Below are 18,023 nucleotides of genomic sequence, written 5' to 3' on the forward strand. Positions count from 1 at the left end.
CGCAGTACTCCTTTAGTCAAATTCCCATGCTCATCTATCCTATCCTCCATAACCGTCCCCATATAGATCGCCCGGTGACTGGCGGGGTCAGTCACCCATGCGGCGGGGCTCGTCCTATCTAGCTTCTCATACCTGGTCCCCCTGAAGGGTGAACCATCGTACACCAGTCGGCCATCAACATCTGGCAGTTTGCCGACCGCCCAAACACAAACAGACACACAAGACAAGGCACGAGGGTCAACTCATAGAATAGTATATATAATACAAACGACATATAAAGTATACGAGAATAGATACTTAGGTTCAACAGGTCTTATCATAGCATGTAAGTATCATATCCTCAATACATAACGACAATAAGCATTCATCATCAACTCATATGATTATCAAATAACGTCACGATGTTTATTAACATCAAATCACCAATGTATGGTATGATATGCAATGTTATGCTAAAAAGATGCTCCGGACAGGCTGGGCACCATCGAGTCGATCCTAACATTGGCCTAGCATTTAACCATTTCCGCTCGGGTGTCTCTTACAACCTAAGGCAGTCAGATCAGTCGTAACCCGCAGGTTAACTATTTCGTCTGCTACTTAAGGATCACTCTTGATGTCCTTATGTGAAAACCCGATCTTATGATCATTTATGGCTTAACCGAGGCCCGACATCCCATCGCATTTGACCTCGAACATGTATGCATGATACAATATGGTTAGCCAAACATCATATCTTCCTCACAACGCAAAATGTCTAGCTAAGAATATTATCTCTAAAAATACCCTAAGATAAATGTCGATTTTGCGACAAAATCAAACAACAAAATAGTGGAAACACCCTTGATGACTTCTTGAGTCATTTGATGGTCAAAAACTGCTCAGCGAGCAAAATAGTACTAATGTACTTGGAAACTTTATTAGTCTCCCAGGCATGCCCTTAGGTAGCCAAAACAACGACCTGCCGGTTGGCAAAAGGTGCATAAGCACACAGGGTTTCCCCTAAACTAGGATCATCAACACTTCTCATATTCCAAAAACTCATATTCAAGCTCTAAGCATTCTTCAAAAGGTTATCAGTAGTCTAAAGTGTTCGAATTTTGTTTAGCGTATTATGAATTTCATTTGTAAAGCGATTTCTAATCCTTTTTGTCTCTAACTCTATAAGTTCCAAGATTTCCATTAAAACCCAAGTAACTCCCTGAGAATGTCTTGATCTCCTAAAACAACTAAGGTTCAAACCTTTGTTTGACCTGTTAATCAATCCCTTAAAAGTTTTTGTCATTAGCATGGCATAAACTCTCGTTACCCACACTCTAACGATTTCACATTATATACATGAGTAATTGCACAATCAGTTGGTAAAATCCAACAAACATATTCTCAAATATCAACACATCCTACAATTAGCCACTTAGCACATCATGTGATTCAGTCAACATCAATCATATAAACAATCAAATCGTAAACACATATGTCGGCCAAAGCCCCAGAAAATGAAGACACAAGTCTCAAGTTTAACAACGGCCTAAGCCTCAGAAAACATTTTTCAATTCATCTCAATCAACATCAATCAAAATAAAATAAACAAGTCGAAGTTATCAGCGCTTAAGTCATCAACTAGCAAGTAAGTTGCCCTCACCTCCGGGTCGTCCAGCTTGATACGACAGGGTTCCTTCACTTACTTCTCCAACAGCTCCCAAGGTCAAACCTGTTGAGCAAACACCCCAGAATTCAATCAAAACAAGTCAATACTAATCAAACAATATTTACTAACGTCAGATGAAGCATTAGAAGCTTCAGAGTACGATAATCTAACACGAGAAGACGAGTTTTCGCGGAAAAAGAAATTTTTCCTCCCCCAAAGGGTGCTCTCGGCCGTGGCACTACTTTTAGTGTTTTGACGCTTTTTCTTCGATCAAACTTGATTCCTAGGTTACCACAGGTCGTATCTAGGGTGAATTAAAGCTCGGAAAAATTATCGGGTCGAAAACTGAAATAGGGATAATTTGGTCAAGGTTTTAAACTCAAAAACTAAAAGTTAAATTTTCAAAAAAATAAAATTGTTGAAGTTGTTGACAACATTGTTTATAGAAACTAATCCTACTGACGCTAAGCTAAGTCATAAATTTTTGATTCAAAAAGCAAATCCTCGGTGGAAAAATGGGTTTTTGGTCTATTTTTCATATTCACGATGATCCGGTGAAAATCGGCAGACATCGGCGGAGTAAATAAGACGTATGAATGCTAGGGATGAAGTTTTGAAAGAGAAATCGAGTTATTTGGACAATTTTACAAAAAGCTCAAAACTTTGAACACAGAAAGAGATGTAGAAAAGCGATAGAAAAGACGATCAAAGATAAGAAGTAGCTTGAATACCTCGATGTCAATCCGTAGCAACTGACAGCACGACGATCGGTCAAGAAACGACGAAAATCTTTATCTCCGTCATTCTCCTCCTTGCTCACGGGTTTGGATTGAAGATGGTGAAGATATTTTTGATTTTTTTTTTCTAATTATAGGAAAGAGAAAACGCGGGAAAATGAATATTTCGCGATTCCGATTTTTCCTTACATTCCTCTGTGGATTCTTAGTAAGTTTCTGGCGACAAAATTCCAGAACTCAAAACAGGTTTCTTGGATTTGAAGTAAACGATCCAAAAACGGAATGGCTAGGAGTAGACTGGACAAATTTTTGATATCTCATGATTGGTGGAACCTTTGACCGAACAATGCTCAATAGGTTCTTCTGAGAGATATCTCTGACCAACTTCCATTGATCCTCAAATGCTCTAATGTAGATTGGGAACTCAAACCATTCAAGCCAAGAAATTGTTGGCTCTTGGACCCATCTCATGGGAAACTCATTTCTACTTGGTTGACTTCTTTTGAAGTGCAAGGGTGGGAAGCTTATGTCTTCAAGGAAAAGCTCAAGTTACTAAAACAAAAGCTGAGGCAATGGAATAAGGAGCACATTAGTGACCTAGACAAGAGATGCAAAACCTGGTGGGGAAAATTAGCGCCTTGGATGTCAAAGAGGATGATGGTAGCTTAACTTTGGAGGAGTTGCAGATAAGATGATCTTTGCTTTTAGAATTCTGGAAAGTGGTGAAGCTGAACGATTCTCTTCTTTACTAGGAGTCTAGGGATACATGGATAAAGGAGGGCGATTCTAATACAAAGTACTTCCATAATTTTGTTAAGTGGAAGAGAAGAACCAATGCCATAAAAGGATTCACTGTAGCAGGAGTGTGTGTTGAGGATCCACTTGTAGTGAAAGGGAAGGTGAAGAATTTATTTGAAAACAAATTTAAAAGAATTCCTCGTTCAAGGGTGTTTCTAGAGGGTGCTTCTTTTAATACAAAGCTTACTAGGAATTTCGACTTGGAGCAGATTAGAAGTGTTGTGTGGGATTGTGAGGGAGATCGGAGCCCGGGACCAGATGATTACAACTTCCACTTCCTTAAATCATGCTAGCATGTGATGAAGATGGATATTGTGAGAGTTTTGGAGGAGTTCCATAGGAATGGTGCGTGGCCTAGGGGAGGTAACTCGTCTTTCATTACTCTTATCCCAAAGGTACCTAATCCTTCAGGCTTGAATGATTATCGCCCGATTTCCTTGATTGGGTATATGTATAAAATTGTCTCTAAGATTCTTGCAAATCAGTTCTGCAAAGTGATGGGTCACATTATAGATGAAAACCAATCAACTTTCTTAGAGGGAAGACAGTTGTTGGACTCTGTGGTGGTGGCAAACGAAGTCATTGATAAGGCGAAAGAGAGGAAGCTAGAAACGTTGCCTGGCATTCAAAGTGGATTATGACAAAAGCCTATGATTCAGTAATATGAGATTTTCTCATATACATGATGAAACGATTGGGGTTCTGTGCTAAATGGATTGATTGGATCAAAGGGTGTTTACAATTAGCGACAATTTTGATGTTGGTAAATGGAAGTCAAGGTGATCCTTTAGCCCCATTCATGTTCCTCATGATGGCAGAAGGTCTTAGTGGTATGATGCAACAAGCAACGCGACTGAAGCTGTTCAAGGGCTTCAAAGTAGGACAAGAAGGTGGAGGTATCCCTGTTGCAGTTTGCAGATGACACTTTATTTGTGGGGGAACCCACAATCCAGAATATTCTTGTCATAAGACCATGCTGAGATGCTTTGAACTTATGTCGGGGCTTAAGATAAACTTCTTCAAAAGCAAGCTAGCAGGTGTATCAATGGTTCAAGAGGACACAATTCGTTTTGCAAATCTACTTAATTGCAGAACTATGGAGATTCTGTTCGTGTGCTTGGGAATTTCGGTGGGGGAAAATCCTAGGAAGAAGGCCACGTGGGAGCCCTTGACCGTCAAGCTCAAAAGAAAACTACAAAATGAAATTCTGGCACTCGTAGGATAGATGTTCTACACGATGTCTAAGACATCTTGTACAACACGTTGCAATTAACAATGTTTAAATATGCAAGTTAGAGAGCAGAAATAACAAAACATACACAAGAGATTGGTAACCCAGTTCGGTGCAATATCACCTACTTCTGGAGGATTTTCACTCGAGAAAGATAATCCACTATTATAGAGAATCAAGTACACAAAAGGTCTTAACTGAACAACCCTTATTCACTACCTTTTCACCTATCTGTCAGCATACATCTTAATGGTAGAAAAGTCACAATTGACTTTTATTAATTATTTTAATGTCATTAAAAAATATTAAATGTTAAAATAATACAGTAGTTATTTTCGAAAAAAGTTACAATTGACTTTTATTAATTATGTTAATGTCATTAAAAATTATTAAATGTCAAATTAATATAGTAGTTATTTTTGAAAAAAGTTACAATTGACTTTTGTTAATTATTCTAAGTAATTAATAACTATTAAATGAAAAATTAATACATTAATTATTTTCAAAAATATATAATTATTTAATATTTAAATTACTAAAATATTAGAAAATATAAATATACATTAAAAAAATATTTTGTAATATAAAAAATAAACATAATCGTTCAAAAATCTTTGTCAGCATACATCTTAATGGTAGAAAAATCACATTTGACTTTTATTAATAGTTTTACTGTTATTAAAAAAGCATTAAATGCCAAGTTAATACAGTTAGTTATTTTAAAAAAAGTCATAATTGACTTTTGTTAATTATTCTAATGTCATTAATAAATATTAAATGCAATATTAAACATTAGTTATTTTTGAATATATGTCATTATTTAATATTTAAATTATTAAAAAATCAGAGGCTTATAAAAAAAACTAAAAAATCAAAGAAAATATAAATATGACATTAGCTAGGATTAATTACAGTATGAGAGAGAAAATCTATGAAGAAATACATAGAATGAGGGGGTGACACTTGTCGGAGTTACCACTTTTTTGTTTCGAAAATAGTATATAGTATAGAAATAGGATAAGATGATGAAAAATGTGTGAATATATTAAAATTCAAAAAGAAAAAAGTGGAAGAAAGTAAGGATATATAAATGAGATAATAAAAAAAAGAAATAAATAAAAATTGAAAATGAAATGATGTGAATGAATGATGTATTTTTCATTTTATTCATCTATTGTCTCACTCGATCGTACTTCCCCTAAAATAAGTGTGAAACAAAAAATTTCCTATAATAAATAAGTAGTTGAAAATGAAATCAATACTCTAGTAAATTTCTAACAAACCTATGTTGACGACAACTTGGAGGTTTCACAACAGCGTCAACGGGTGCAAGTCGTAGTCACTGTCTAAATTCTACTTCCTTCTTCATCTGCAACTTCCGAGTACCGTGTCGATGGTTGCTGCCACCAAACATCACGTTATTTCCATCCACACAATTTCTCTTTAAATAAACAACCCCACTCCTTATTTCCTTCACCATCTCATCTCTCACACATACTCAGTGTGATGAATCAAATCAAACCAATGGCGATGGAGCCGTGGCACAACCTTGCTGGAAAAGTGGTGTTAGTCACCGGCGCTTCCTCCGGCCTCGGCCGTGAATTCTGCCTTGACCTCGCTCAAGCCGGTTGTCGCGTCATTGTTGCAGCTCGCAGGACCGAGCTGCTCCAATCCCTCTGCAACAAAATCAACAATGGTGGCAGCGTCCTTCGCGCCGTCGCGGTGATGCTCGACGTCTCAGCGGACGGCGCCACCATCGACAAGTCCGTGCAGAAGGCGTGGGAAGCTTTCGGCCATATTGATGTGTTGATCAACAACGCCGGTGTTAGAGGTAATTAGTCTCAAACCTTGGATAAATTGAAAACACTTTAGGGTCTCAAATCCCAATGTTCATTTAACATCAAATTGAAATAATAAATAGTTATTTTTGAAAGATTGATCGACCCACATCCAATTGAAACTGAACATGCTCATAATGTACTCAATTTGGATATGAACTAAGTGAAATTATATTCATGATTATGAAGGCAATGTGAAATCAGCTTTAGAATTGAGTGAGGAGGAATGGAATCAAGAGTTGAGAACGAACATAACTGGTACATGGTTGGTGTCAAAGTCGGTGTGCAAACGCATGCGAGATGCTTGCAGGGCAGGATCAGTGATCAATATTTCATCAATTGGTGGTTTAAATCGGGGACAATTGCCTGGAGGTGTTGCATATTCTGCTTCCAAGGTGGGCGTCAACATGTTAACAAAGGTGCGCTTTTGTCTTAAATTAATTTAGTGTTTTCTGATTAATATAATGGTTTTTTAATTTTAAAATATTTTTTTTTTCAATAAACAAGCACTTTAATTAATTTTTTTATGCCACTAAAGGATGTCACCTGTTCTGTTGCATTTTTTTCAAGAAATAAAATTTTCAGAATTTAAATTAGTGCTCTCATCTTTGTAGGGTATGTTTGCTTACCATTAAATCTACTAAACAAATTAATATTTTGTTGGTGCACTCTTATTAATTTTAAAAGCCTACTTTGAATATTCATATTTCTATTTTAATTAAATTTTCATTTGTAATTTCATTTTTTTCGTTGGATTTATTAGTAATTTGACTAACCTTTTTGTAAGTAGAGTAGAAAATGAACGGGTACGGTTGACAATGAGTTATTTAATCTTTCTTATCAGCATACACGAGTTGTGTTGACTGTTGACTGACCCCTTTGTTTATGGGTGGTGTTTGTGATGCTTTCCTTCAAGATATTCAAGACAGTTGGAGAGATATTATAGGAAAGTGAGTGATTAATGATTTTTTTTTATTTGCAAGAGTTGAGTTGAGATTCAAAACCTAAGTACTTGCTCATCCTTTAATCTTTACAAGTTAAAACACTAGTTTTTATTTGCGCACTCAACCACACACAGTTATAACTAAGTGGAAAATCTTTGGTAAGGGTGTAATAATTTCCTAACTTGTCTTGGGTTGTGACTTTGTATTTTAATTTTACAAGCTTCTTTGATGTTCAGAAAATAAAATATGCTTTAATGATTTTGTTAACTATGACTAAACAAAGACATGTTGATATCATTCTTATTTTTGTGTATTGATATTTAACAGGTCATGGCATTGGAATTGGGAGCACATAGAATCAGAGTGAACTCCATATCACCTGGGCTGTTCAAATCTGAAATCACAGAAAAATTAATGGAGAAAGATTGGTTGAATAATGTGGCCATCAAAACAGTGCCCTTGAAAAAATTTGGCACTCCGAATCCAGCATTAACATCCATTATTCGTTACTTAATTCATGATTCTTCAGAATATGTTTCAGGAAATGTTTTTATTGCGGACGCTGGTGCCACCTTACCAGGTCTTCCTATTTTTTCCTCATTATGAATGATGGATGTATGATATCAATTTTTGCAGGAATGTTTTCTTATAGAGTAAATTACAATATCAGATATTTATTTTGTCTATCTATATATCTATCCTCATTAATATTATATGCTAGTATTGATTTCCGCGCCATGCATGTATGAATAAGAGTACTTTGTCGACATACATCCGACTTTATGAGTTTTTTTTTTCTAATCCAATTTTTTTTGATTCATCGAAAAACAATTTTTTTTCTAATCCTCATTAATATAGCAAAACAGTTTTAACCTTCCGGATGTATATACAAAAACATAAAATACAAATTTTTGAGTTAATTTCAAAATCAATATTTGAAAACTATTTTACATCAATTTTTTTTTGGCATATTTGATATAATTTTGAACGTAAGATATTAAATTAAAAAAATTATTTTGTGATATAAAAAATAACTATAATCATTAAAAAAATACTTTGTTAGCATACATCTTAATAATAGGAAAGTCACAATTGACTTTTATTAATTATTCTAATGTCATTAAAAACCATTAAATTACAGTTTCAAAAAAAATCATTAAATGTCAAATTAATACAGTAGTTATTTTCAAAAAAAGTCACAATCGACTTTTGTTAGTTAATGTCATTAATAACTAATAATTAAATGCAATATTAATATTAATGATTTTTTAAAATACAAAATTATTTAATATTTAAATTACTGAAAAATCATAAAATATAAATATGATATCATCTACCAACTAATTATACAACAATATTATATGACACGAGACATGCCAATCACGGGACACATGATATATGATATATCAGTTTTCAATTAATCACATTGCTTTGTTGAAATGTGACGTGGCAATGTAAAAGAGCAAGAACCAATCAATTGTTTGTGCTCCTACATGCTATTTTCACTATCACTTTTTATAAAGAAAATAAAAAATTTGTTTGGAGACTCTTTCGCACTCATTTAATTATTGAAAATTTTATTTAAAATAAAATATGCTAAAGTATATATATATATAACTTTCAAATATATAGATTATGAGAGGATAGTATAAGTTTTGAAACAATCTAGTACTATAATAATGAGAGTAAAAAAAGCCCATGGTTGGTGCTGCGCAGGAAAATTTGCAAGTGTTGCCATGTGGTGGTGTAGTGGAAGGCGCTCGGGATGCAGGGTCGTTAGGAAGAGAGCTGATGGTTTTGCCAGTTGAACTCTCTGAACCTTATGGCATCCTCATTAGAGCTCGGAGCGCTGTTTTGATGGGGAAGCGTTTGGGTATGGTTTTTGATTGCTTAGACGATGTTGCCACCTATCAAATTGCTGCCCAGATCAATGCGCGTAGATGTTCTTAGGGTGCTTGTGATAGTTTAGTGGGTTGTGTGCGTTCTTGGGCCCTTTGTGGGCTTTAGGTTTTTGTTTCTTGATCTTTCGGGCGTCGGTCTTTAGGCTTGGGGTTTTTATTTCTGAAGGTATGAAAAACGGTAGAAGGGAGGGTGGGTTGAATAACGTTTTCAGAATAAAGCTTCCACCTTAAGATTTTATCAAATCTTTCGTGAACAAATAAAGTGCTTGAGATAAGAGATAGGAAAGCACACAAAGATTTTATCCTGGTTCACTTGATGAATCACTCAAGCTAATCCAGTCCACCCGTTTAGATGATTTCTTCCTTCTTAGAATGAAGGCAATCCACTAATCAGGTAAATGTTACAACTGCACTTGAAACCTACAAGTGACTAACAATACACTGACTTAGCTCACACTAAGATTCACTCTCTTAGTCTTCTCTAGGATCCGATCAACCTTGATCTCCTAAAGGTAAACTAAACAACTGTTTAATTAAGAAACGTTTACAAAGAGATTGCTTCTAAAAAGCTTGTAGTAAACACAATGAATTCAGAGATGAAAGAATTGCTTAGAAGGTTTGAATATAGCTTGCGCGTGTGAGATTCTTCCAACCGCATCTTTAAATCTTCAGCCTCTATTTATACTCCAAGGATTAGGGTTTGAACGCTGCATGGGAATGCTACCGTTGGAGGGCAGTTCTGGAAATTCCAGCTTCTGCTGTGGCTGAGAATGTTAGGTAGGTCGTCAGGATAGTACATTTGCTTTTGTACTTTGGATAGTGACTTGACCTTAAACCTAGTAGACTTCTGATCAGAGTAATGCTTCGTGTTGGAACTTGTGAAGCTCGTTGATCAGAGTCAGAGGGAAGCATGGATCCTCTGACCATTGTATCTTCTGATTCTGAACTCAGAGCGAAGTACTTGGTCTTTCAGAGCCATCTTGCTTCTGGACTTCAGAGTCTCCACTTTTCAGCTTCTGGATCTTCAGAGTCTCTACACCATCAGATCATCTGAACCTTCAGAGTGTCTGGGTTGTCAGAACGTCTGGATCTTCAGAACTTCAAGTGACTGAGTCCACATCAGAGCTTGATTGACTTCAGATCTTCTGAAGCTTTTCTACTGTTCAGACTGAACATAGAGATTGCGAAAGCGTTTCTTTGGACACTCTTTAAACACAATGCTTCTGATTTGTGTGAGATTGGATATAGGTCAGAGCCTGTAAGAACACACTCAGAAAAACACGTTAGAGTATCAAAATTGTTCATACTAAAATGTTAACTTGTAATCATCAAAACATAGAGTTGTACTACTCGATCAAAACTTGATCTTACAATCTCCCCCTTTTTGATGATGACAAAACCAAGTATTTTGATGAACAATTCTTAAACAATAAACTGAATTCACTCAGAGTATAGAGAAGAGAATTAGACTTATCCTGATGTGAATGGTTTATTTTGCTCATTCTGAATCCAAGTTACAACTTGATTATGAGCTTAGCTCCCTCTGAATCTAAGACTTAATGAAAACGTTAGTAATGTCTAGATTCTGAGCTAAAAAATATAAGAGTTCAGAGTGAAAGCGCATGACATAGATGAGATGAAATAATCAGAGCGCATAAGTATTCAGAGTCACGAGCAGGGTATCAGAGTCAAATAAAATCACTTCAGAAGAAATGAAGTGTATTCCTTGTATTTGCCCAGTGACATATCTATGGTCATAGCAGTGGAACTCTTAAATTCTCCAAATAATTAAATCACACTAATCGGCATATACATCAAAAACTTTGAGTTATACTCCCCCTTTTTGTCATAAGCAAAAAGCTTGGGGTGTGAAAAATTTAGCTTGAGGTACAAGGTACTCCCCCTGAAGGAAGAACTAAGTTCGAAAAGATGGAGAATTAATTACTGAGATTAGCGAATTAAAGAAATAATTAATGCATGTGTAGAACGTTTACCACCGGGCACGGGAGTAAAAAGAAGCTTCAGTTACCAAGGATTTATCCTTGAGAAACTGTAGTAGCAATAACTTCCGGAGAGAGGGGAATGCTTATATAAAGCGGGTAGAAACGTAGTAAACTACACAACAAGATTAATTCCATAAAAAGATATGGCTTCATACATGATTGCATTAGAAGAGCTCAGAAGGAAAACTTTCGAGGAAGATATGTTCCTCAACATTAGGCACCCGGATGGTTTAAGAACCATGCAAGAGCTGACGAAGACACTGCTAGAAGAGGATCTTGGTCAAGAGTTGGAGAAAGATCTGAAAGAATTCCTCTGCTTCGTGGAGGAGATTCAGGAGCTGTGCCAGCTGGAGCTGAATCTGTTGGAAGAGAAAGAAACAGTGGAAAGGAGACTCAAGACGATAGAGGATAGTCTGGAGAAGGATGAGCTGAGCATCAAGCTCGGCAACATAGAATATACACTGGAGCGTCTGGAGAAGGAAAGAGTGGAGCAGCGCCAAGAATGCAGAAGAATGAGGAAGTATCCTCCATTCTAGATATAGGGAAAATGTATGATGTATTTTAATGTTTGACATATGAATAAAGAGGTGTTTGATAAACATATGTTATAAATGATGCAATAAGAAACACAAAATGAACAAATACTGAAGAAATTAAACAAGTATAACACATAAAGCAAATATCTTAAAATTAGAAAAACAATAAACTAAAGGTTAAATATTTAAGAAAGAAAACCGAAAGAAATCCTAAACACTAAGGCTTGGTAGTGCGACGCAGAAGTTCTTGAAGAGCTCGATTCATATCGATCAGGAGAGTCTCATGAGAGTTGAGACGTTGTTCCAAAATGTCAAGTCTGGAAGGACTTGGCTGTGTAGAAGTAGAGGGAACATCCTGAGGAGGGTGAGAAGCTTGAGTGGATTGAGAATCACCATGTGCGAAAGGCACTGGTGCAAGAGCTTGACATCTGAGAGCTTCAGCTTCAGCTTCTATCCTTTCAGCTTCTAACTTTGCATTTGCAATTCTTTCAGCCTCTTGACGAGCAGCTTCTTCTGCTTGTTCTTTCTTTCTTCTTGCTTCCTCAACAGCTTCCAGTAACTTACCTCTCAGCTGTTGTTCATGCAGAACCACTCTTATGTTGAAACGCTGCCTAGTAGCCTCAATCCTCTGATCCTTTTCCGCGGTGAGATGACTCATCATAACAGGAACTTGAGCAACTATCCAATCACTCAGACGATTCCATTCCTCAGCAACAGAGTCAGGATCCTCACTTAGGTCAGTGTGACCTTGGACATTGCGAATCATAAGTGATGCTTCATGATTAAACACACTGATGCACTCAAGTACGGAGTTTGGCTTGAGGTAGGTATAGGGAACAATGGAAAGATTGGTTTCAGGAGAAGTGGGGTGGTTGCTGCTATTGGCCTCAGAAGCACCTTGAGGAGAACCAACATCTAAGGTTTGGAAATTTGAAGTGTGGGTCTCAAGGTTTGGCTCAGAGGTTTCAACCTGAGGGTGTGGTGATCTAACCGAAGAGTGGTTAGATACTGAGTTCTCTGGTTCTGGTTGATCAGATTGAGCTAAAGGGTCTGCTTCATTCAGAGGGACAACAGGTATAGGATGATCTGGGTCAACTAGACGATCTGGTCTAGGTACAGGGTATCTCCTAGGGCTAGGTACAGTCTGATAGTACTCAGGAATGGCAGACTCTTTTTCCTTCGCAATTTCAACAAATTTGCGAACAAATTCAGAGTTGTTTGAGGATGAGGAGTCAGCAACATTTATGGGAAAAGATACAGAGGGACAGAGAGTTGTGGAATCTGTATCAGTTGTTCTGCAAACAGGACGTTCTGATGCTCTGGGGACAGAGTGATCAGAAGGTCTGGGTTCAGGTTCAGATTGTTCAAGAATAATGGGTTCAGAGGTTTGTGGGTTATATTGAATGGTTATTGGTGAGGTAGGTTCAGAGGGTCTTGGAGTCTGAAGCATATTCCATAGAGGTGCTTCTTGTTGAGAAGGTTGGAAAAATGAAGACCTAGGTGAAGTGGGTGGAGAAGTGGTTTGGTCAGCTGGTTGGGACTCTGGAATATGAGTGAGTTGGGTGGCAGTGCGGTTAAGGAGTGCAGAGATGGGGAGTGCATCAAGTGAATTTAAATAATCATCAGAATCAATAACAGCATACTTACTTGATGATCGCACTGCAGACCGAGTAACTCTGGCAGAAGTCTCCATTCTGATTACTACAGCAGCTGGTTCCACACGGGTTGGCTTCTCCACAATCCTGACTTGCTTCTTTTTCTTCTTAGGTGGAGGAGCATCATCATCATCACCATCAGATGGAACATCTGGCTTGGTAGGTTCCTCGTGCTTCCTCTTAGACTTGTCAGCCTTCTTCTTCTTCTGCTGACCATCAGACTCTTCAAAGGATTCCTCCAAGACGATTTTTCTCTGAGTCTTCTTCTTGGGAGGAGAGTCAAACTCTGGAGCTGGTGGCAGGGTTCTGAAGAACTCGTCCACATCTATCTCATACCCTTGTTTCCTCAAATCATCAATGTAACACAAGATTGCAATCGGATCATCTGCTTGGGACCACAGAGGGTAATCAGTCAGAGGCACCCTTCTTTGTCTGACTTCATCAGAAGTATCTTCATGAACAGGAGCAACCTTGGTCTTGACCAATCCCATCTTCTTCAAGGATGTGGATGTGAAGACATCACTAGCAATGGTTGACAGATCCTCTGTGCATCCTACTGTGATCATATCTTCTATCAACTTGCTCTCAATGAAGAGGTCTGATAGCAGTCTTCCAAATGGAATGTACTTGATGGCAGACTTGAGAGAGGCAGTTGTTCTCGACTTCTTGATGCATTCTTTGAGGTAAGAGAACAGGAAGAAGGGAAGGCAGATCTTCTAATGATCCTGGATGAAGAACAGCATCACTTTTTGACAAAAGTTGATGTAGTCCGAAGAGCTTCCCTTAGGTCTTTGATTGATGCAGTGAAGCAGAATCTTGTGCCAGATCCTCAGCTTTGGATGAAGATCCACTACCTTGTAGTCACTCTTTCCAGGCTTATAGTTTGTGTAGAGAGCTTGGTTGGTTTGGTCCTTTGTCCTGGGTTTCACCTTTGATTCCGTCAGTTGGAATCTATACCCTGTGCCAGTGTGTGCACCCAGAAGATCAACAATTGACTTCTCTGTGATGATGATCCTTCTGCCAGCAATGTAAGAAACCACTTGAGTGTCGTCGCAGTCGGCATGCTTCCAGAATTCACTACAGCATTTTCGGCCTTCTGCCGCGCACAGAAAACTGTGGGCTCATGTGAAAAAACCGTGGTTAAAAGCTTACCCCACGGTTTAGCTGCGGTTTTCCTGTCGTAGTGTATGCGGCCGTGGCCAAGCTCAAGTGCCACGGTTTTGTCAGTTTCAAGCCACAGTTTACTCAAAAACGTAAGACCACGGTTTTTTTTATACCGCGCTTCGTAAACCGTGGCTTTCGGTATTTTAGCCACGGTTTACACAAAACTCTAAAGCCACGGTTAAATTTACACCGCACGTTCGTAACCGTGGCCTATATCATTGAGCCACGGTTTAGAAACTGTTGTCATGTTGATTTTAGCCACCATCTCTAGCAGCCTAAAAATACTGTAAGCATCAATTTGGACGCCCTTGTGTAAAGCTCTATCAATTATCAAACTGGTGGAAAGGGAAATAGCACTAATTTAACAATGTACAATGTTATCTCAAAACAAATAACATTGTAAAATTTGACCTCAAAACAAATAGGACAGTTGTGATGCATTGCCCCCTTCCACACAAAGGTGTCTGACTTTCAGCAAAGTTGAGTGACAACAGCCTGCGCAAAAAATGAAAGCAACGATTAAGTAGGTGAAGCATTTTAAAACAGCAGCGTCACTCTTTACAAAAAAAAATATATGAAAGAAAAATATTACTCACCACATTTGTAGCAGTGGAAGAAATTTTCACTGCCTCCAGTTCTGTATTAAATTCTTAAGAACCAATCAGTCTGAATTTTGTAAAGAACAGAGAACATATTGGAAAATTTGGAATTAAAGGCAAAAACAGAGAAATCTGGACTATGAGTATTACATGCTATGTAACGGAAATCTGGATGGTTTAACATTTCTTATAATAATTCATCACCAAACTACATGCTAAATTTAGCGAGGGAATAGGCACCAGCTTTGAACATCTTACACAAAATTCCTCAATTCCAAGATGAGTCACTTACATGATGTTCAAGGAGTTTACATGTCCCACAGAAGTAGTTGCCCATGTAAACACACCACAATTGATACAGTCCTGCTTAACCCGGAAGCACCAGAAATAAAGCACAAAAAAAAGAGTTAGTTCAAAGAAGAATCAAATTGATGCAAACATAATAGATAACTTGACACATAATGCTAACAATATAAATATCCAATGAAGAATTCAGCAGTCTCCAGTACCATATATATTGCCCAGTCAATATCTTTGAATGAATGCAACATAACCAGCAACCTTTTGCACCTTTCCACAAAACATGTAAAATTCATGTGGAGGGTTTCTATCTTTAATTGGAAAATAATGTAGTAAACAAAATACAAACTCACCTCAAGTTTTGGCCCCACAAAGTTAATATATCACCTGAATAAATCAGATAATTCGTTAGCATTGGCTCAATTGTCAGGAAAAAGAGCACAAAATTGAAGATTTTCAAATATGCACTGTTAAAATAAATGAGAATACCTATTTGACCTGATGGTGGGGAATATCATGTCTATACTTCTGATCTATGGTGATATCATTCTACACAAGAACAAGATAAAAAAAAAAACGTAAGTTCCACAAAAAATAAAAGGGAGCTAATGGTATAGCATAACCATTACAGATATAATTCTACATTCTATGTCATAGATGATCTCAATTCCAAATCCCAACACCAACTTTAAACAATAAAATACATTGCATGGATACTAAAAGGCTAGGATAGCTATAAATAAAAGCTTATAAAATCTTCAGAACCAGCTTGGAACAACTCCAAGCATATAGATTAGAGACCTCACCAATTAACACCCAGCATAAGGATCATGAACCAGAATCAGCAACTCAGTCATAAAAACCAAATCACCAAGCAAAGGTACACCATGACCCTTGTGCTGCAAAGGAAAGCACAGAAAAGATTAAATGTTAGAAATCTTGCAGCTGCTAAAGATCCAAGGAAACAAACAGCTTCAAGCCTATAACCCACCCCAACATGAAAACTAGAGCATAACAGTAATTATTCCAAGGACAACAAGCAACTATTCAATGATTTTAATTGCCAGCCCCACTTTCAATGACCCACAAGAGAACTGATTAAGCTACAGCAGAATTGCATTTCAAGATATCAATTGCGCAGTAAAACAAAAACTATTAACAAGATATCTATGATAACCCTATTGATATGATAACCCTAAAAGTAATAGTAATACAGACATAGGGACAGAGATAAAGATGGAAAGAAATGCGACTATGTCATGGAAAGAGATCAGAAAAACACCATATCTATCTAAAACCCTTTCATTCACTAGATCCTTTAGCTATCTATATTAGGGGTGGTGATCGATGTTGGCGATCTTACTTTGTGACTGCATCCAAAGAGCAAGGGGGCGATGGGAACGCGTTCGTGGAGGCGGGCGAGGGGGTTGGCGGAGTGGATGTCGTGGTCGTAGGAGATGCAGAGGGAAGAAGCGCCTGCCTTGCAGGTGACGGAGGTCGGAGCTTGCCCGCAGACCTAGCAGAGGGGGACGCACGGGTGGCAGGAGGCAAGGTTGTTGGCGGCGTGGATGGTGGAGTCGCAGGGAAAGCAGAGGAACGCCGGGTCGGCGCGGCAGAACAGGGTGGTAGGGATTTGATGTGATTTAGGGGTTTTTTCTTTCCTTATTACTTTTCAGTTTTTTTAATGAAAAATTAATCTTTGAGTGACAAAATTCAAAACACGGGAGGAGGGGGTATACAAAAGTTTTGGCGGAATGATTTTTAGTTTGGGCGGGCTTTAAGATGTTAATTTTATGCCACGGTTGTTAGTGGGGAAAGGTTTCCATGGTTAGAAAACCGTGGTCATCACCTGGCCACAATTATTGAACCGTGGACCGAAATGTAGATGCCACGGTTTCCTTCACTTGTGGCCAGCAATGGTCCACAACTACTGAACCGTGGTATATATAGTACTAATGCCACGGTTTTGTGACCGTTGAAAATAATTCCGTGGTCTAAAGTGAAAAATGTTGTAGTGATTCCTTGACCAACTTGACATACACTGGACCTCGAAGCCTGTTGAAGTATTCTTCCCAGCCTTGAACACGAACTTCAGGACGAAGATCATACCCATTTGCAGCAATATTGTCCAGGTCGAATCTCCGCTCAGCAAGAACCTGGAGATCACTAGGAGGGTAGACACAAGTCACGGAACAACCTCTTTGAGCAAGAGGAATCATCTGCCCTTGAGTTTGAGGTTGGGCTTGAGCTTAAGCTTGAGGTTAAGGTTGATTTCTCTGATTTGCAGAAGCTGACTGACCGGTGATTTGACCTACTTCCATAACTGGAAATTTCCTTCCGTCGACGGTTTCTCCTCTAGTATATTTCACCATCTTTGATCGGTTGAAGGTTTGGGTCGAAGAAAGGGGATGAATGAAGAAAGAGAGAGATCGTAGGGATAAGGATTTTGCAATCGAAGATAGAGAGAGTAAAATCAGAAGTTATGGAGAACGTGTGTGTATAGTGGGTTTTTGAAAATAACTGTTGTTGATTAAAAAACAAGATAAAATCAACAGTTAAGAAAATAAAGTTATCATAGCAGCAGCTAATACCAATAGCACACGTTGGAGAGAAACACATCAACACTCATTACGACAGACTGTCAGACGGGCACAAGGAACGATGTATCATAG

The 18,023-nt window shown here is 37.8% G+C and overlaps 2 protein-coding genes across 7 annotated transcripts; one reads left to right on the forward strand and one right to left on the reverse strand.

The window, feature by feature from the left end:
• Positions 1-1,578: 1,578 nt before the first annotated feature.
• LOC130734631 (uncharacterized) lies at positions 1,579-17,217 on the reverse strand. Of its 6 annotated transcripts, XR_009018023.1 has the most exons (9): positions 16,715-17,104; positions 16,158-16,250; positions 15,841-15,900; positions 15,705-15,738; positions 15,561-15,621; positions 15,344-15,414; positions 15,049-15,089; positions 14,864-14,947; positions 1,579-1,708 (listed from the first exon to the last, which is right to left on the reverse strand). XR_009018023.1 is itself a non-coding variant. In XM_057587140.1 (8 exons), exon 8 carries the CDS (start codon positions 13,852-13,854, stop codon positions 11,851-11,853), a length of 2,004 nt encoding a protein of 667 aa, XP_057443123.1. In that variant the 5' UTR covers positions 13,855-14,947; positions 15,049-15,089; positions 15,344-15,414; positions 15,561-15,612; positions 15,705-15,738; positions 15,841-15,900; positions 16,158-16,250; positions 16,715-17,215; the 3' UTR covers positions 9,448-11,850. The 6 variants fall into 6 exon arrangements, 5 of the variants coding, with proteins under 5 accessions (XP_057443123.1, XP_057443120.1, XP_057443119.1 ...); XM_057587140.1 differs by lacking the exon at positions 1,579-1,708 and having other exon boundaries at positions 9,448-14,947; positions 15,561-15,612; positions 16,715-17,215; XM_057587137.1 differs by lacking the exon at positions 1,579-1,708 and having other exon boundaries at positions 9,448-14,947; positions 15,049-15,118; positions 16,715-17,215.
• Positions 5,869-7,879, forward strand: LOC130734632 (uncharacterized). The gene is made up of 3 exons (XM_057587142.1): positions 5,869-6,242; positions 6,439-6,668; positions 7,521-7,879. The coding sequence occupies exons 1-3, from the start codon at positions 5,918-5,920 to the stop codon at positions 7,797-7,799; spliced, it is 834 nt and encodes a 277-aa protein (XP_057443125.1). The 5' UTR covers positions 5,869-5,917; the 3' UTR covers positions 7,800-7,879.
• Positions 17,218-18,023: the final 806 nt, after the last annotated feature.

The sequence above is a fragment of the Lotus japonicus genome, chromosome 1 (assembly GCF_012489685.1).
Source record: "Lotus japonicus ecotype B-129 chromosome 1, LjGifu_v1.2".
Classification (NCBI taxonomy): domain Eukaryota; kingdom Viridiplantae; phylum Streptophyta; class Magnoliopsida; order Fabales; family Fabaceae; genus Lotus; species Lotus japonicus.